Genomic DNA, 21,273 nt, shown 5'->3' with positions numbered 1-21,273 from the left:
TCCGTTCTTATGTATTCTTATATATATTTTGTATTTAGAAATGTCCCAACCTACCGTACACTGATCAACTTTGTATTTTGCACAATTTGATAGAAACCTAGAATTACATTGGCTGACCATTACTAGAACAGAAGGATCCTTGTAAGCAGAGCATGGACACAGATTCGATTGTGTTTCCCATCAAATAATATTTATATGCTCTTGAATTATTTAGTTAACCCGCAGTTGTTAGGGATGGACAACAAGACGGAAATATGCCAAAAAATTCAATTTTGTATTTTCAATCTACTGTGGATGCATATACTTTTGTGTGTACCAATTTTTGTGGGTTGATGAAAAATTGCAAGTTAGTGGATATTTAAATTTCATTGATTTGGCAAATTCTGTATACATTCCTTAAGAAAATGTGTATTTCGTTTGGACATTTAAATTCATGGTTCCCCTGTACCCACGAAATCCACAAAAATTGGTATCCAACGAATAATAATGAATCAACAGTACTTTCCAAATGAATAGGGTTTATAGCAGATTTATCATGGATATTTGATGTTGGTGTTGTTACTTTGTTGAATATTTTACTCTGAGGTTCAAATTCACCAATGAAATCCACAGTAAGACATTCACATGAGTTAATGTTCTTACCTTGAATCTCTAATATAACTTTTTCCAGAATAAATACCGTTCTATTTAGAAAGTATTCTTGCCAAAAGGTTCTTTTAAAGCACAACGTGGATGAAAGAAACATTGTTATAATCAACAATTTTAAATGTTCAATTAACTTTTATACTTTATCACCTTTGCCTAACCCAAGACAACATTTCTAAGTATGCTATTCGGGGTATATCAAACTTACCCTCCTCCTGTAGTCGCCATGATACATTTCTGGTCAGGACAAAGACATACTGAATAGTTATCATGTTCCATTCCAAAGTTATGTCCCAATTCATGGGCCACAGTTGTGGCTACCTGAGTGGTACTGGTGGCATCCTAAAATACATTGATGTATATAATATTATAACCAGCCTGTAAATCACTTATAGAAATATATGTGTTGTGTTTGTTTCCAAATTTAAATAAAGTATTCAAATAAGAGTGACTTTAATCCTTTTATTAACATCTTATTAACAAAACAAAAAGTGGAGGAATTATGTTTTGTTCTTAATTTGACAAAAGTATTTAAAGAAGCGTGACCATTATTGTCTTGTAAACATGAGCCAATTACTGTCTGACCACTTACATATTTAGAAAACAAACTATCAAAATAACTTTTATATTAAAAAAAAGTTGGGTATATCTAACAAAGAATGGTAAAGGTCCTTTGGCTATATATCACTAGAAACTTTGTAGTTTTGCATACCCTGCAACAGAATTTTAGAATTTTTTATCCTTAATTCTCTTCAACTTTGTACTTGTTTGGCTTTATAACTATTTTGATATGAGCGTCACTGATGAGTCTTATGTAGATGAATCGTGCATCTGACGTACCAAATTATAATCCTGGTACTTTTGAAAACTATTCACTACTTATAAAACGAAATATTGCAGTAAAACTTCAATTCATGTATCTCACCATTGCAACACCAGCAGAATACTGGAAGGTACAGATTGACATCTTAATGGCCTTGCCTACTATTGAATCTTGAAATAAAATACCCCTGAAATACATAGCAAGTTATTTGTCAATATCATTGTGAAATCGTTTTGTAAATAGAAAGTAAAATAAGAGAAGTTGCATATATTGTCATAATTCAAAGTAATGGAAATCCAGAATCAGGTGTCTGAAACTTCATATAATATAATACACTGGCAAGCTGTCGACAATATATATTGTCATTTTATTCATTAGTTCTCAAGAAAAGAGTGAGTGAATATTTCTTTTCATTTAGAAATAAAGAAAAATTCACAGTATTATTAGCAAACAGAAAGTATGACAGATCTGCTCATTAAGTGCCCGCTTTTAAACTCATCACAGCCAAGTAAGTACCTGACAAAATGAGAATACAGGCAAGATTGTTTAATAATCAAACTTTGAAACAATTTTCAGTTATATATTGAGTTGAGCATTATTATTATTTTCTATTATAAAAAATGACATAACTTAAAGGGGGCATTAGCTGCAGGATATGAAGCGTGAAAAAAAAAGAATATTTTTGTTTGTTTGAATCACTAATAAATAAATGGGGAATGATGATGCCCCTACTTGCATATTATATAAGGTTATGAAGGGACATAACCGAAGAACACTAAAAGTGACACCACCCAAATTTGTACTTCATCTGAGTTTTGTGGTACACATAATAAGTGTTGTGTATAAGTTTGATAACATTTGTTTCAAGCAAACTTAAGTTACAGAACAGAAACAAAAATTCAGCATATTTCATTTGTAAAAGTGCATAACTCTAGAATAGTTAAAGTGGCGCCACCAAAATTCAAATTTAATCTGTGTCTTGTGGTAATGAGCATTTTGTAAATGTTTTATAACATTTGGTCAACATGAATTCAAATAGACCTAGAAAGATCCAATTGCATGTGGTTGATATCTATTTATAATTTAAGTTTATGTCAATATTGTATTATGTGACCATAGGTAGTCTTCGGATGGCTTCTAGATTAAAATACACACGAAATTCTGATATATTGAGAACATGAATGTGTGTGTTACATTTTAACGTTGTGTTTTCATTGTGTCGGTTTTTTCTCTCTTGTGTTTGAGTGTGAATTCACATTACTATAAGACTTGTCACAGTACTTTTCTATCTCAAATTCCTTTAATAGGTTTTGATGTTATATTTGTTATTGTCATCGGATTTTGTCTATTGCTTAGATCGTTTCTGTGTTTGTTACATTTTTATGCTGTGTCGTTGTTCTCCTCATATATTTAATATGTTTCCCTCAGTTTTAGTTTGTTACCCCGAATTTGTTTTGTGTGCATGGATTAATGAGTTTTGAACAGTGGTATACTACTGTTGCCTTTATTTACTGTTTATTTCAGACTTATTGTAGTTTTAATATATGTTTTAGTATGTTATCTATCAAATTTGAGAATTTGAGTAAAATCGGTAAACATAAATTTGACAGTTGCTGCCCCTTTAAGATTTCTTAATAAATGAACAAATAACAGCTTAGCCCATAAACAAATTTTCTATCTTACGTGATGAGCTGTGCATTATCGTTTGGATGATGTGGATTGATGGAATTTCTACGATAACTAAGGAAGTTATCCAGCGTAGTATTAGCTAAGTTTGATACAACAATTCTATTATTTACTGTCCAGATTTCTACTCCAACTAAAGCAATGAAAATATTCAAAGGCTGGTAAAGCTGAAAAAAATTAGAGATGCACATTTAATTTTAATCCACTTTTTCAATTTAGTTACTTGAGCCACCTGATGCAGGTCTACACGGTCAAAAGTCATTACAGTGTTACATTAATGATGTACATAACTCTTTGAATATCACTATCACATGATAGAATTATTATCTAAGAATATATATTATTGCATAGCAAAATAATATTTCCCACAGAAAGTAACCAACAGTTAGCTTGCAATAAATTCCAATAATGCACTAGTGCAATAAATCCTTAAGCTTGTGCAATATAAAATTCTACTCGGGACAATATTCCCAAATATTCATGCAATTACCCTATATTACAACACTATATTGTGCTTAAAGATCATATGTGAGTGGTAAATTTTCCCATTGGAGCACATTTCAGGGTGACAAAATCAGTGCTCCTTACTGTTGCTGCTTTAATAATTTAAATTTGCTTATCATTTCATGAAAAGGGAAGTTACCAAATGAAAAAATATTATTTCAATGACCTGACAAGACCAAATGAAAAAATATTATTTTAATTTTACAAGTTACTTTTAAGTACAATGTAAATATACACTTAGAAAAAAACCATATATTTGTTCTAATGAATGAGATAATCTGAAAGACCCCATTACACCTTGATCTGCTATTACTCAGTGCAAATAGCTTTTAAAACATTTTTAGGATACAGAATATTCTGTGTTGATCTTTGGAATGGATTTTATTTTTTTACCTACATGCTGCCTCTGGCATATTTTAAGTTTCTGAATATTCAATGTTTTTGTAAATAGATTAAGTGACATTAAAATTTGTTATGTCCTCATTAAAAGAACAGTTATCTAGTTATAGTGCACATTATGTAGTAACAATTCAAGACCCTTCACTTTAAAGTGGCCCTATAGGACATTTTTAAGTACCATTCATCTTGTATTTCATTGTAATACAATAGGGCTAAAAAACATACAAGATTAATTAGTTTAAAGATAATGTCTTTTTATATGTCATCTAACAAGTGATTTCCTATTTCCTACTTGCTATTAACTTATTAAATGTACAATCCTTTTGTTTTCCTGTCCATGTTAAACTCTGAAAAAAACACTAATCAATCATTTTATAACAAGTTATCTTTAAGATTCATTTCCTTTCACTCCTTCCAAATTTTCCGTTATACAAATGATATTTGTAAAATAATTCTTTTGCTTTACATCGAAATGAAGACACAGTACTTCAGTGCCACTGTGTAGATCTTTGCATTTTGTAATTTTTCTATGTTATCTTTAAAATATTTACTATGCATTCCCCATCTTGTCTTTTACAAAGGCATTTAAAACATAATACATAGCTCTAAAATGATGGTCCACTTTTCTAAAAATCCATTAGTTTTATTTGTTATATTTCTTCGTTGATGTAACCCAACCATAACTTATTGTCATACTTCCCTTGGTCCAAAAAATGTGGTTAAAATGAGACCACATTCCTCACATTTGTATTATTATTTCTTTGTTAATTCACCTTTTGGGTAAAATACATTCTTTATTTATACTTATTAGTGTAAATTCAGAAAAATATTGCAATATCATTTATGGCAAGTCTTCAACTTGGTAAATGTTTGCATTAAAAATTTGGAACACCTTCCCTCACATTTTTAAATTTCAAAATCAATAACTTATACTTGATGTCACAAAACATGCATTTCTGCAAATCATTAAACAATGTTTGCAAATTGACAGTCTATGCATCAGTTTTTGCATCTGAAGCAGACATATTTCTTTTTTGAATATCTTAAAGATTTTTATCTTCTCTGCTGTCTAGTAATTGTGTAGTTTCTTCCATTTATATCATGTTTACTATTTATCTATCCTTTACTGTGGTTTTATTATCATTCGTTGGATACCAGGTTTTGTGGATTTCATGGGAACAAGTGAACCACGAAATAAAAGAAATACCAAATAATAAATGTTCTATAGGTTGGTATGCAGTCTTCAGCAAAACCATGAAATCAAATATAAACATACATGTTATTTTTCCTTTATCAGTGAAAATTGGTACCAACAAAAATAACTGATTCACAGTATATCACTGATAAAACCAGAGGTAGAAACTTCAACTAGATCTGATGTTTGTCATTTTAAACATGGAATTCTATGTTTTCAATAGTCAATACTTACTTTACTAACATAATTAGCTATTTCCTGAGATCTCTGGAATATTTTTTGTTTATTACCCCTATGCTGTCTATACTGAAATGTATAATACAATCTCTGTTACAAAAAAAAACTGATCAACTGTATATATTTCTACACAGAAAATTATCTTCTTAACAAAGAAATTGCCTAAATATTTTAACTTTCTCTAAATATCTGAATTTAAATGAAATATAAGCTTTCGCTCATGGATGTAAATACAAACATAATGTGGTATGATTTTTAATTTTAGTTTCATGTGTATATTTTGGAGTTTAGTATGAAGTCCATCATCACTGAACTAGTTTGCATATTTGTTTAGGGGCCAGCTGAAGGATGCCTCCAGGTGCAGGAGTTTCTCGCTACATTGAAGACCCATTGGTGGCCCTCAGCTGTTGTCTGCTTTATAATCAGGTTGTTGTTGCTTTGACCATTTCAATTCTCAGTTTTATAATGCTATTCTCCTATATTCTATTTATATATGAACATTCTTCACACTATTAGTTACTGTTCCAACCATATGTTCCCATTCTAATGCATATAATCATCACCCCCCCCCCCCCCCCCAACGACTCATAAGTCTCTATATAACTATACTTACAACAGAATTATCATTAACGATGTACATTTCTACATATTTAGAATTTCTGTTGCTATCAGCTGGTGCTCGTATACTACGTTTTGACTGAAATTATTAACAATAAGAAATATAAATATTTTAATAACAGCAGAATGAAAGTTATACTTTTCAAAGAATTGTTAATTTCATAATCCTGATCTTTTTCCTCCATCAAATTCAATTTTTTATCTGCCTTAATTAGTGCCATTTAAAGATATGCAAGTATGACTGCCAATTAGGATGGGTGCATTTCATTTGCGCCAATTTTTGAAAATTACAATCTTTCATTTGCGCCACAAGGTAATATTTCATTTGCGCCAAAAAATAAAAACTTCATTTGCGCCATTTTACAGGTAATTTAGGTAAGCAATAACGGAAGCGTTAAATATGCATTGCTCTAAAAGGTTTGTCTCTACAGTATTTCTCTGGATAATGGGGTGAGTTCAATGCCACACTCATTTCTGAAGCCGAGAGTCACCAAGGTAAATAATTGTGGTGAGTTCAATGCCACACTCATTTCAGAAGCTGAGAGTCACTAAGGTTTATAATTATATATAGTGTTCAGACTATATTTTATCAATATGGTATGCACTTGAGAGCAGGAATTTTCCAGACATGAATACATCAATGATACAAACTTTAATTATCAATAGTCTTTTTTTTTTTTTTTTTTAAATATATGTGTTTTATACTATTTACCTGTATTTACCTGCTATATTGGCGCAATTGAAAAGTTTTATTTTGGCGCAAATGAAATATTGTTTGTGGCGCAAATGAAAGATTTTTTTGGCGCAAAAGCAAAGCACCGATTAGGATATGACAATTCAATTTAAAAAAAAAAAGGTTATATTTCATCTCAGACAATTTGCTGCAAATAGAGGATCCACTTTATAACATAATCATTAAACTGTTAGGTAATGGAGTTGTCAGTTTATTTTCGATTTATGAGTTTGACTGTCCCTCTGATATATTTTGTCTCTCTTTTAGGTAACCATCTCAAGGTTAAAACAATTTCTTGATTATTCATATGAAGTCGTCAACAAAGTCTACAAAATGACTAAATATTGTCAAGTTCTGATTTAAACAAATCATCTAATACAACTCCTTGGAATGTATACATACCCTTTGTAAAAATTCCTTTCTGTGTAAGGAATTAATTGTGGCATTATTAAGGTATATGGAATGTTTGGATTTGAAATCTACAAAATAAAAAATAGGTAGTGATTTTATAGTAAAGTTATACAAAAATTACCGCAAAATAACCTAATGCTGAGATATCTATAAATCTTACCTAGCAATAACTAAATAACTGCTGAAATATATGGGAAATGAGTCCATGGGACACAGATGATGACCAAACTTGCATATTATATAAAGTTATAAAGGGACATAACTGGAGAACAGTAAAAGTGACACTACCCAAACTGGCAAAGGACAAAGTTCACAAAGCTTTAAATATGACCCTGTCATATGCCATTTTTTAAAATTTAACAATGGATTTCCATTTCTCGCCAAAAGATAGCTAGATATATGTCTATTATCGATGTGAACATAATTCTTGTATGTCCAAATAAGTGTCAATATCGGGTACGGTTAAGGAAAACACTGTTTTGGGTGAATTGTTAAAACTTTGCAATTTTTACTTTAAAAGCACTCATGATCCACAAATTTTTTTTATTGCTATTCATAAGGCATAACTCTAGAAATTAAATTGACACCACCACAATTCAAACTTGATCTGTGTTTTGTGGTAATAAGCATTGGGTATAATTTTCATAACATTTCTATTTCAAACATAGACTAACTTTAATGTTCATATTCTTGAATTAACTGTTTACAAAATTTTGAATTTTTGAAATACTAAGGCTTTTCTACCTCATGAATAGATTACCTTCGCCTCTATTTGGCCAAACTTTTAGGAATTTTTGGTTGTCAATGCTGTTCAAATTTGTATTTTATTTTTAAACCATTTTTTTATTTGAGCTTCACTGATGAGTCCTTTGTAGATGAAATGCGTGTCTGGCATAAATTTGAAATTTCAATACTGGTATCTATGATGAGTTTATTTAATTGAACCATGTACTATTGACATTAAGTGTGTCTTTAAATGAGTGAAGTTGATACATGTATACCATATTTGATTAATCAGTTGTCTTTTTTACATAAAAACAAAAAACATGTATTGATATTGTCCATGAAAAACAGCAGTATCAAGGGATCATATATACTTTTCAGTGATGATGTTTCATTTCAGACAAGTTTAATAAACCAGCACAGCATGCAAATATAAATGTATATGTAATAAAATCAACGGTACCAATTTTGTTGCACCAGATGCGCATTTCGACAATATATGTCTCTTCAGTGATGCTCGTGGCCAAAATATTTGAAATCCAAAGTTAAATTAGGTTACAAACCTTCAGAATGAAGTACAGAGGGTCTGGTATCTGGTTCTTTATAGAACTTATGATACCTTCCTTCTGCTGCTGGCTCTATGTAGTAACTTTGTTCATTATCTGTTATATGTCCTCTATAATAAAAAAAATATATATATATTATTCCACAATGATATTTAAGCAATAATAAAAATACAAAATAACCAATAAACAAAATATCATTGCAAAAAATTCATTAAGACAAGGATGCATAAAAATCTAATATAGGTTATTGTGATCTTATGATGCTACTAAATAGTTTTGTATACTACAGGAATAATATCATTGATATAATATCTTAGGTTTCTGTGAAGTATAAGTCATTTTGTAAGTGCATTCTTTGAAACAATTAAGAATTCAATATAATTGGATACATTTTAATAGTACAGAACTATATATCAATGAAAGGTCATTAAAAGGTATACTCTCCAACATCACAGACCTAAATATCACAATGAAAGGTCATTAAAAGGTATACTCTCCAACATCACAGACCTAAATATCACAATGAAAGGTCATTAAAAGGTATACTCTCCAACAACACAGACCTAAATATCACAATGAAAGGTCATTAAAAGGTATACTCTCCAACATCACAGACCTAAATATCACAATGAAAGGTCATTAAAAGGTATACTCTCCAACAACACAGACCTAAATATCACAATGAAAGGTCATTAAAAGGTATACTCTCCAACATCACAGACCTGAATATCACAATGAAAGGTCATTAAAAGGTATACTCTCCAACATCACAGACCTAAATATCACAATGAAAGTTCATTAAAAGGTATACTCTCCAACATCACAGACCTAAATATCACAATGAAAGGTCATCAAAAGGTATACTCTCCAACATCACAGACCTAAATATCACAATGAAAGGTCATTAAAAGGTATACTTTCCATTCTAACATGACGTCCTTCAAACACTTTGAGTACACACCCGTGGTAAAATATGAATATATTGTAAGGGCTGTTCCGATTGTTCTCCCACGTCATATGTTTTTTTATGAATGAGCTACTCGACGTCATAGAACAATGACGTCAGAATATAATCAATTTACGGGAAAATACACGCTCGTGAAACGGAAAATCTTCACAACAAGGAAACGTAAACAAATGATGCTAAAATGAGATATATTAGCCATTTTGTATACATATGAGACATAGAAGTGCAATAATAATTAGATTCATCTAAAATTATCTAAATATGTTATTTTAAATAGTTTAAGCATCATCATTTATTCAGTTTGCTCCGTTATTTTACGTCAATTGAATAGTGCGTTTATTTATTGGAACGGCAAAAAATGCCATCACCTAGAGCGCTTCGATCCAAAATAGTTGCCGTATTTGTCCTATTAGAATCGAAATAATTCATGGGGGCTTGAATATATCTAGATTTTACCACAAACTTGAATAAGTTGTGGATAAATTAAAGAGATACTATAAAAAAAGATGTGGTATAATTGTTAATGAGACAACTCTCCACAACAGACTAAATTACACAGTAACTTTACTAACTATAGCTCACTGTACAGCCTTCAACAATGAGCAAAACCCATACCACATTGTGAGCTATAACAAGCCCTTAAATGACAATGTTAAACCATTCAAGCGATAATACTAAAGGCCTAATTTATGTTAAATAAATGAACAACGAACAACTATCTTTTACCATATTTATCTACAATAAATCATTGGGTAATTGAGCAAAAACATTTCTATCAAATACAAACAGATAAAAACGGTTTCTTACCTTATTCATTAACAGGAGCTCAAAGGCACTATGGAATGCAGTACACCACGAACAATGGATGCTTACCTTATTCCTTTTTAGGAACTCAAACACTATGGATTGTGGTACACCACGAACAACGGATGCTTACCTTATTCCATTACAGGAACTCAAAGACACTATGGAATGTGGTACACCACGAACTGTTCCATGGTAGTAACAATGCTTCAAAACCTGAAAATTTATTCACAACCATAATAAACTTTGACAGAAATGGGTATAACAAAAATTTAAATATACCCAATCAGAATTATGAACTGTTGCAATCATATGTTCTATACTGTCATAATAAATTAATAAAATTAAGTAAAAGAAGATTTTCTGGAACACAATCCTAGTCAAGTTTAGGAAAGATTGGACTAATAGTTGCACAGATCTATTGTTACGACATGTCATTTACTGTACAATTCAACAGAAACCTATGTACCATGGATATTGTGATGATGGCTAGGCACCTGATCACCATGACACTTTGTACAAGTTCTCCAAATCTCTACCATACACAGTATTAACAAACAAACATTTTTGCGGTCATATAAAAATCCTTTACATTTGTAATTTCAGCTAGATAATTTGAAAGTCTGAATTAAGTCTGCCAGCTATTCTTAAAATGAAGATTTCTATAAAAATAAAAGACCTTTATAGTTCCTTCATCTAAAGGTTTGAACCATATATAATGCATTTACTGGTGTTGTAGTGACAGAGCACCAATTGATTAGGTAATTTCCTTTTCAGCAAAAAGTAAAACTTAAATAAATGTAAAGCATTCTAAGTTTAATAAAGAAAAGTCCTAAGAGTCAAAGGACAATAACCATAACAAGAATGTGCCCCATCCGCACTTTTTTTTCTGGCGAAAATGAAAAAAATCTCTAATTTGCATTAAAATTTGTAAGATCATATCATAAGAAACATGTGTACTAAGTTTCAATTTCATTGGACTTAAACTTCATCAAAAACTACTTCTACCAAAAACTTTAACATGAAGCGGGACAGACAAACGGCCGCACAGACCAGAAAACCCAATGCCCATAAATGGGGCATAAAAATGCATATGGTATTTTGGAGCTGATTAATGAACAAGGGTCAACTAGATCTTTTGGATTAGTTATGTTTATGACAATCAGATCACTAGATCTCATGGATTACATGTGATTATATGACTTACTTGATTCGTTGGTTTTCTTATCACAGGCTCATTTCTTTCATTAAAGGTTTTTTCAATATAAGACTTTGTGAATAAAAACCTAAAACAAATTAAACTTATTGCATTTTTTTACATATGTATATGTAAAAAAATGCAATAAGTGATATATAATCATTTTTACACAATACCAATTTGAAATTGTATACTTTTAAAAAAAAAATGGGTGGTATACGGTTACCTTTAACACTTTATTTTAAAAGCTATGTTATTTCTATTGTTGCATTTAATTTCACAAGATATGAACATCCAAAAATTCATTTAACACCTGAAAATTTGTACTTTTATAAGCTTTTTACTCGAGACTTCGGTGTAAATATGGATTGGACAAATAAATACATGTAATTAAACTAGTACATATCCATTTACCTACAATTTATCACAAAATAACTTAGACACTTAAAATCTCTATAATCCTTACCTATTTAAATGAATATCTATCACAAAACGCTTTTTGAAGGCATTGAATATAACTGTTGCTTTCTCTATATGTTTATTCTGAAAAACAAATTTTAGATATATAAAACCATGTAAAGACCAAATAAAATAATGATAAATCAAAACATGCACATAATATATAGGTATAACTGTATTCACTACATTTTGCTTGAAATAAAGCAGCAAAATGAATTTCCCATGAAACATTAGTAAATGTATGTTCATACCAAAATATATTCAGTGATAGTAACCATCCACAGTTTAAATTCATTTTTAACAATTGTGATTTAGAAGATATAAGTATACTGTAAACCAACTAATTTATTGCGGAATTGGCATACCGTGAAAAAGGACTTATTGCAAAATATAGTATCCACGAAAATAAGTTGGTTTACAGTAAGTGTCCTGGAAAAATTACCACTTCAAGAGTTAAAGACTGCCATGTTAAGATCAATGTATAATACAATTTTTAGAATGCCAAGTGATCAGATCTACTCTAGAATGTACTGCTATTCATTTGACAGCACAATGAATATATAACAAATTTTTGGCAGTCAATTGATAAAAGGATGTTACTGGTTCCATTTATTGTATTTTCATACATTATGTGACATAATAAGTGTCACAACATGCAAAAGGAAATTAATTTTAAGTTGTGAAAGAAAAGTCTTAAATATAAATGATTTATACTATCAGCCAGGAAATAACTTAAAAATTTCTAATCTATCAATTTTAATAAGCGACATTTTAAAAATTTCCAAGAAACTTGGCAAAAATTGTTAATTCCACTTACTTTAACTGAAAAGATATACATGTATGTTTTGCATAAATAAAATACCCATCTAGAAATATAATATAATATAGCAGCTTATCCAAAAAAATTTAATGACACCAATAAATTTAATCATTTTTTTTAAAGATTTTGTCCTGCTCTGACATTGTTTTCTAATCTTAAACATATATCTTATGTAAATGAAGTTGGCCTAACAAAATTTTATAAATCCCTAACTACATTTGTACTTCTTGATTCTTCAGACTAGGAATTTTATAAGGGTAGCCTTATTTAAGAAACTGCATGTACATGTATTACCATTAAATTTTTTTGTTGGTAAAAAGGAATATTTGTATTTCAATCCTTTAAAAAGATTAAAAGTGCAGTGAAACAGATGCTTGACCACATGACTCTTATAACTTCCTGCTGTGAAACAATTAATTTGGATCACTTATTGCTCTATTGTCAAGGGTTAAGATGATTGAACAATCAATGTACTGAAAAACATTGACCTTTTTTCAAAGGTACAATAGTACAATATATTAACCTCAAAGATATTATTCATCACTATACATGTGACTCATTACAAATAAAGGACAGACAAGTTGGGACAAATTTGGACACAATATTCAAGCTTGATATTGTCTGAATTTGGATTGTGATCAAATTTTTCCGAAAATATAGGTTTCTGACACACAAAAAATCAAAAATTGTCCAGAAACTACAAAAATGCTTCTTTTTGGCCCTTAATTCTAATCCTGTTGGTATTACAACACCAAAAATCAATCCCACACTTCCTTTTGGTGGTATTCAAATTTCTTGTAAAATTTCAAATAATAATCCTGGTACATTTGATAGTGATCCATTCACTAAAACTAAAGTTATTGTTTGGAAACCAAATGTGTCAGATGACAACGACACAGACATCATACCATTATACAAACCCAAAAATAGAAAAGTCACTAGGTAAAGGTCAATATGACAGCAACATAGCAACAAACAGCAATCAAAAATAAACAAAAGTACACTTTGACTTTATATAATTGTTGAAAAATTTTTTTTTAGTATTTAATATATTCCTTAGTATTACATGTAAATGTACATCGAAAGTAGACCTGTGCAAAACATGATGTCTTATAGAAGAATCTGTCTTTGTTTCGTGGAAGTTTGTCCAACTATTTTCAAGGTGTTTTTGATCCTGATCTAACATAAAGTGGGATATGGACAATGATGTGAATGACAAAATATAACTGGGTTGCGTTCAATATCGTAGCGGCTATGTACATTGTAGGTGCTATCAATATCTATGTAAGAACTAGGCTAGCTACACATTCAATAGACATAAATCTATGTAGCACTATGTAGCCGCTACGATATTGAACTGATGTTGTCCTGCATATTTGTTACTACACCTTTGCTGTCAGGTTACATGTTAAAAACAAGAAAACACAAATGTACCTGATCAAGAGTTGTCTCCCTTCTCTGTCCATTTCGATATAATACTGGTTGTACAAATTCATAAACTCTTTGTCTGTTATTGTTGAATTTCTCAGATGAATGAATAAACTGTTTACCTGAAAAATTATAAAATTATTACGACACAAAAATCTGGATAACTGACAAAAATTAGAAAATTAGACATTACTAACTTAGTTATGATACATGTACATGTAGTATCCTTATATGATTTATTGTTATGTTTTTTCTGTAAAAAAAAGTGGTACAATGTAATACCAAAAAAATCTTTAAAAAACTCATTGAAAAAAAATTGAAAATACACCTAAAACATAAATACATGTAAGTGTACTTAAGACAACAGGAGCCTGTAATTCAGTGGTTGTTGTTTGTTTATGTGTTACATATTTGTTTTTCGTTAATTTTTTTACATAAATAAGGCCATTAGTTTTCTCGTTTCAAATGTTTTACATTGTCTTATCGGGGCATTTTATAGCTGACAATGCGGTATGGGCTTTGCTCATTGTTGAAGGCCGTACGGTGACTATACATGTAGTTGTTAATGTTTGAGTCATTTTGATCTTTTGTGAATAGTTGTCTCATTGGCAATCATACCACATCTTCTTTTTTATATAGACAACTAAAAACTGAGGAAATCAAACAAATTTTTTTGTCAGATTGTAAAGCTAATGGTAAAATTTTATATTCCAAAAAGCTTTGGAATTAGCTGTTGAATAGACATTTAGTGTGTGCATGAACAACCTCATGAACAACAACAATCATTCTGCATTGACAATAATATCTCAAAAGGTGTAAATTAGAGATCTAGACACCCATTTATGCTACCTGTATCACCCTCACAGTGTATCTAATACTTTCTCTGTAAATATATACATGTAGGTATAGATCTGAGGATAAAATTCATTCAATCATTCATGGATGCCTGTACATGTGTAAACAAAGAAGATTAAATGTTCAATAAACATTGACTTCAATATATAATAATTAATCAACCTATCAGTTCAAATAACTTTTTTAATGTAGGTCTCTATTCAAAACATGAGTTTCATATATTTTATTCACCTAAAGAGTCATGAATTTTCCTATAAATACATAGGTCATTCAAAGCAGTAGATATATAAAAATACCAAAATAGAATATCAATAAAAATCCAACACATGGTCAATAGACAGTTTATATGATAAGTTTGTCATGAATGTCTTCATGTTAATATCAATGTAATATGTACTTATCATTATTTAATGATCAAACACAGCAAAGAAAATTAATTGCATTCATTAAAACCACATAAACTATAATAAGTTAACTATAGACTTGTAGCAGTGCTTTGCTTTGATTTTTCACCAATTTTTTTTCCATTTGCGCCACAATCCATATTTTATTTGCGCCAGAATAGCATATTTCATTTGCGTCATTAATACAGGTAAAATACAGGTAAAAGAAATTGGATATTATTATTAAAGACATTTAATAATAACTTTAAAACACATTTTTTGTAAGCAAAATTCAAAAATAACTAAGTCATCAAAAATGTTAAAACTTAAACACACTTCTGTTATAAATCAACATGATCATAAACATGATAAAACCTAAAAGAAAGTACTCTAAATGTAAACTGGAGTAAAATGATGAGCCTGTTCTAAGCCCTATACACTGGAGTAATTTTATAAGTCTGTTCGGGCACAGACCTTGTTAGCATTTAGAACACTAGATATAAATTAAATGCTTGGCTGAGCACAGCCTGATACGACCGCAGAAGTCAAACCCTGAACAGTTAGAGCAAATTTGGACACAATATTCAAGCTTGATACTGTCTGAATTTTGGATTGTGATGTTTTTGACATAAAATAAATCTAACAAAATGGTCAGATTCAGCATATAAAAGAAACACCAAATATTTAATTATAATTTGGGACCCTTCAAACCTTAATATGGTCTAATTTGAAAATAGACCAGTCAAACTGAGTTTTAACCTGAAACTAAGTTCAACAGAAAATGTTTTATTTTTAATCTATAGCATTACTTGTAAGTGGCTTTGTCACCATTTGAAACCAGATGCTCCACATCGCGCAGCTTTATACTGTACGACCGCAGAGGTCGAACCCTGAACAGTTGGGACAAGTACATGAAGTATGGACACAACATTTTAGCTTGATACAGCTCTAAATTTGGATTGTGATTAAATAGTAGGTTTCTGACACAGAATGAATGTGGTCTAAGAACTTAAACTTAAAAACTTGAAATTTTTAAATTGGACATTTACCTATTATGGTCCAATATCCAAAATCTAAATATATATGGTTAGATTATTCAGCATATCATATAGAACCCCAAGAATTCAATTTTGGGGTTTTGAAAAATAGTAATATAAGCATAGTTCATACTGTATAATCATCCACTCTTTTAAAGTAATAGAATTATTTTCATTCAAATATTTTACAATATTTTAAAATAATATTATAATTTAATATGAAATCTTACTACAGACATGATAGATATTTTACATACATGTACATTGTATATTAAAAAAAACATTCCAACAAATGTCTCAATGTAATATATACATTTGTACCTTATCCCTATTTGGAAATCTGTCCCGCTTAACCAGAGAATATGTCCTGCTTGAACTTTTGACATCATACGTAACATAGAAGACATATAAGTTAATTATCATTAAAATTCATCCAAATCTATCTAAATAAGTTTTGTGAATAGTTTGAGCATGTCACTTTTTCTGTTTGCTCCGTTCTTTTACGCCAATCTTACAGTGCGTTAATATATGAGAACGGCAAATAATGGCCTCCACCTAGAGCGCTTCGATCCAAAACAATTGCCGTATTTGTCCTATTAGAATCGAAATAATTCATGGAGGCTTGAATATATCGTGATTTTACCACGGGTTGGCCCTTTATGACAAATATTTTACCCTGAGCGATAGCGAGGGGTAAAATATCGGCATAAAGGGACAACCCGTGGTAAAATCTAGATATATTCAAGCCCCCATGAATTATTTCAATTCTAATAGGACAAATACAGCAATTCTTTTGGATCGACGCACTCTAGGTGGAGGCCAATATTTGCCGTTCCCATAAATTAACGCACTTTTAGATTGGTGTAAAAGAACGGAGCAAACAGAATAAATGACAATGCTCAAACTATTTATAATTATAACGTATTTAGATAGATTTGGATTAAGTTTAATGACAATTTACATTTATATCTCCTATCTTTAAAAAAATGGGCTTATACTACATTTTAGCATCGTTTGTTTACGTTTCCTTGTTGTGATGATTTTCGCTTTCACAAGCGTGTATTTTCCCGTAAAATGCTTATATTCTGACATTATCGTTTTATGATGTCGGTTAGTCCAAATAATTATGACGTCTGGGACGGCTATTTTAATTTTTTTCTGGGACGCCTTCCTGCGTCCCAAAAAAAATTTAAAATAGCCTTGCCAGACGTCATAATTATTTGGACTAGATGTCGGTAAGCTCATTCATAAACAAGCATGTGACGTGGGAGTACGATCGGAACAGCCCATGCAATATATTCATATTTTAACACGGGTGTGTACTCAAAGTGTTTCAAGGACGTCATGTTAGAATTTCTATTTTTATATGATGTCAAATTTTACGGGAACTTTTGTGATGTCAAGAAATGGTGGACATTGCGATAAGATGAAGTTTGTCCCTTATCATTGATTGCTTATAAATGTTTTAATTTACGCAAATTAGGAAAGTTGATCTGTACACTAATTAAACATCCCATATTTTAATAATGTAAATGTGTAATACAAACAGATACCTAAACTACATTGGGGCACTTGCACTGGATTTTATGCTGTGAAAGAATGAACTTGGAGTCCCTATCGGTTGAATACTATATAAATCCTTGGTTATACTAATATGAAATATAAATCAAACTGGTAACTGTTTAATCAATCAAATTATTGGGATGGGTGTATATTTAATTAAGACCTGGGTAATTTGTCATCGATCGTGTTTGATGCTTGTAGTCATTAAAATGTAAATAAAAAATTAAAATTACTAACCATAATTTCCATCGGTAAATGAAGTTAATAATTCTAATATCAAAACAATTAGAAGAATAGAACAATGAAAGATATCCATTGCCAATTATTCATGATGCATTTCTTCTGGTAACCTGTGAAATTATCAACCGGAAAACACACACTGAAACGTAAACAGTAGAAGGGAGAGAAGAAAGACCTCTCGTCCCATTGCCATATCGCCCTACACCAACTCGCCCCATTTATGAACAAGAGGTTCTCATGGTACAGGTACATGTAAAACGGTAAACGGACAGAAAGTCACAGGACAAAAATTCACAGGACATAAAGTTACAAATTTGATAGGACAAAAAGTCACAGGACAATTGTTTGAATATATAAGAGAAAGATCTTGAAATATTTTCTTTTTATTACATCTATTATTTTTCGGTGTAGGACATTGTTCATAAGCTTTGTTAAATGAAAAGTTATCAAATTTTAATCATGCAAAGGGGACATTTCTTGGCACCATGAAGCCATTTAAGTACAAAGTCACTTTGACATTTTGTTTTGGGAACAATTATTTGTTCATCATTGATATTTATTGAATAAATTTTAATTCAGTACAAAGTTGCTTTATATATAAGAGTTCAAGAAAAAAACAAAAACTTTGTTTTTAAAACTATTTTTTCTTGTCTAAAGAAAAATACTCTAAAACCTGAATTGTGACTTTTTGTCCTGTGACTTTTTGTTCGTGACTTTTTGTCTGTGACTTTTTGTCCTGTGACTTTCTGGCCTACATTCTGTAAAACAGGTGATGTTGCTAGTGACATAGAAAAATCAGTTAAAAAAAGGTATCTAAAATAAGAGATAGTACAAATAGTGGAAAAAAACATTATAATACATTGCATTATTTATTGAAAACACAGACAAACTCCCAGATGTACGTAAAAAGGCTGATACTTAATTAGGTTTTTTCGCAGCTAGTCAATTACTTGGAAACAGATGCTGAAGGTATCAAGAATGTTGTCAGAATAGGAAAGAGAGGAGAAAATGCAGAGAAGCCTAGATCAATAAAGGTATCATTAGAAAATGTATATATTAAAAAGAAACGTATTAAAAAAATCTAACAAAGCTGAAAGCAGTTGACAATTTGGCAACATTAGTGTTACACACGATATGACTTAAACTGAAAGAGAACAGAACAAAGCTAAATTGTCAAAATATAAAGAATGAAAATGAAAATGATAAGTCGGTGAAACACTTATAAAATTGAGAATGGAAATGGGGAATGTGTCAAAGAGACAACAACCCGACCAAATAAAAAAAAACAACAGCAGAAGGTCACCAACAGGTCTTCAATGTAGCGAGAAATTCCCGCACCCGGAGGCGTCCTTCAGCTGGCCCCTAAACAAATATATACTAGTTCAGTGATAATGAACGCCATACTAATTTCCAAATTGTACACAAAAAACTAAAATTTAAATAATACAAGACTAACACAGGCCAGAGGCTCCTGACTTGGGACAGGCGCAAAAATGCGGCGGGGTTAAACATGTTTTTGAGATCTCAACCCTCCCCCTATACCTCTAACCAATGTAGAAAAGTAAAAGCATAACAATACATAGTAAGAGGGCCCCCTTGGGCAAGGAAAGTAATAAGAGTGCCAAAAGAAAATTAAAAGAATTGAACAATGTAAATAATGTAAATGTGTTAAAGAATTGTGGTGATAAGCAGTTTAATGGATAAAAGGGCTACAATACTTTTACGAAACTGAAGTGTATTTATACAAATGTCGATAGCTTTATGAACAAGATCGATGAATTTAAATTACGATTTATGAACAATGAAGTAAACCCAGATATAAGTATGGTTCCACAAGTTCTTCGAAGAAGTGAATAAATCAGAATTAGCATTAGAGGGTTATGACATGTTTCCAGAAAATTTTCTACCAAATAGTGGTCGAGGTATAATAATGTACATCAAACAAGATAGAGCTAACTTTTAAACTCGACTTTAAGGAATTCACAAGTGCTAAGATTAATCTAATGAATAATGATAAAATTTTAGTAGGATGTATATACATAAGTCCGTCATCAACAGAAGAGAATCATGGATTATAAAACGAACTATTATTGAAAATAAGTTACTTAGAAGAGAAATATACACATATACTTTTAACTGGAGATTTTGATTTTCCGTCTATAAATTGGGAAACTGGGTCTGCCAAAGACAACTGTAAGTGAAAACCTTTAAGAATGTATAAGAGACTGCTTCTTCCAGCAAATGGTAGATCAACCTACGAGATATCGCATAAACAAGGAACCATCACTATTAGAATTATTACTGGTAAATTATAAAGATTTTATTAACAATATAGAATATCAAGAGCCAGTAGGGCATAGTGATCACAACGTTTTAGTTTTTGAGTATAAATGTTATATTAAACATGAAGTATCTAAGTCGGAAAAGTTTAATTATTTTAAAGCAGACTTTGAAATGTTACGTCAAGATTAAAATGATAATGATGGATAGCCATGTGGTTTCGGGTTGGGACTTGATCACCCCAGTCGGCGCACCTCTGGAGGTTGTAGTGGACAGCGCCGAGACAGCAGAGGAAGGAGGATTCACCTGAAGGTGGAACCACGCATCTTTCCAACAGGATATATTGAGGAAATTTAACCTGGGAAACCAGTTACAGTCAGGAAAGTCTGGATGACAACTGAGAACAGAACAGTGACAACTTGGAGAGACAGGAGACTTTCAGGAGAGACTGGGATCAAGGGGTGCAGCAGAGGCTTGGTAGGCCGAAGCACATCTTCTGTGAGGAAGAACCCATTTTCATCTAGCTATGGAACGATATATGATAAGACACCCCAAGGTTGTGTGAGAGCGGGGGAGGATGAGCAACCTACAGGATAAGTAACACCGGAAACGGCACAGGACCGAACAAGGACTACGAATTTGAATAACGGAAATATATGCATCTGTGGAAAAGTTTGCAAGAACCAACGTGGTCTGAAG

The 21,273-nt window shown here is 31.0% G+C and overlaps 1 protein-coding gene across 1 annotated transcript in view; it reads right to left on the bottom strand.

Moving 5' to 3' along the window:
* The window catches only part of LOC134715396 (zinc metalloproteinase-disintegrin-like BmMP), a 35,147-nt gene extending 16,708 nt beyond the window's left edge, over nt 1-18,439 (bottom strand). Inside the window, exons 1-12 of the mRNA XM_063577548.1 lie at nt 18,292-18,439; nt 14,223-14,338; nt 11,976-12,052; nt 11,519-11,597; nt 10,445-10,527; nt 8,538-8,650; nt 7,243-7,319; nt 6,103-6,186; nt 5,487-5,558; nt 3,152-3,321; nt 1,571-1,655; nt 854-987 (exon numbers count right to left, since the gene is read on the bottom strand). Coding sequence (XP_063433618.1) covers nt 854-987; nt 1,571-1,655; nt 3,152-3,321; nt 5,487-5,558; nt 6,103-6,186; nt 7,243-7,319; nt 8,538-8,650; nt 10,445-10,527; nt 11,519-11,597; nt 11,976-12,052; nt 14,223-14,338; nt 18,292-18,370 — 1,169 coding nt within the window. The 5' untranslated portion in view covers nt 18,371-18,439. The remainder of the gene's footprint in view (nt 1-853; nt 988-1,570; nt 1,656-3,151; nt 3,322-5,486; nt 5,559-6,102; nt 6,187-7,242; nt 7,320-8,537; nt 8,651-10,444; nt 10,528-11,518; nt 11,598-11,975; nt 12,053-14,222; nt 14,339-18,291) is intronic.
* Nucleotides 18,440-21,273: the final 2,834 nt, after the last annotated feature.

Source organism: Mytilus trossulus, chromosome 4 (genome assembly GCF_036588685.1).
Source record: "Mytilus trossulus isolate FHL-02 chromosome 4, PNRI_Mtr1.1.1.hap1, whole genome shotgun sequence".
Classification (NCBI taxonomy): domain Eukaryota; kingdom Metazoa; phylum Mollusca; class Bivalvia; order Mytilida; family Mytilidae; genus Mytilus; species Mytilus trossulus.
The sequence above is the reverse complement of the archived record's forward strand: the minus strand, read 5'-3'. Positions and strand labels throughout refer to the sequence as shown.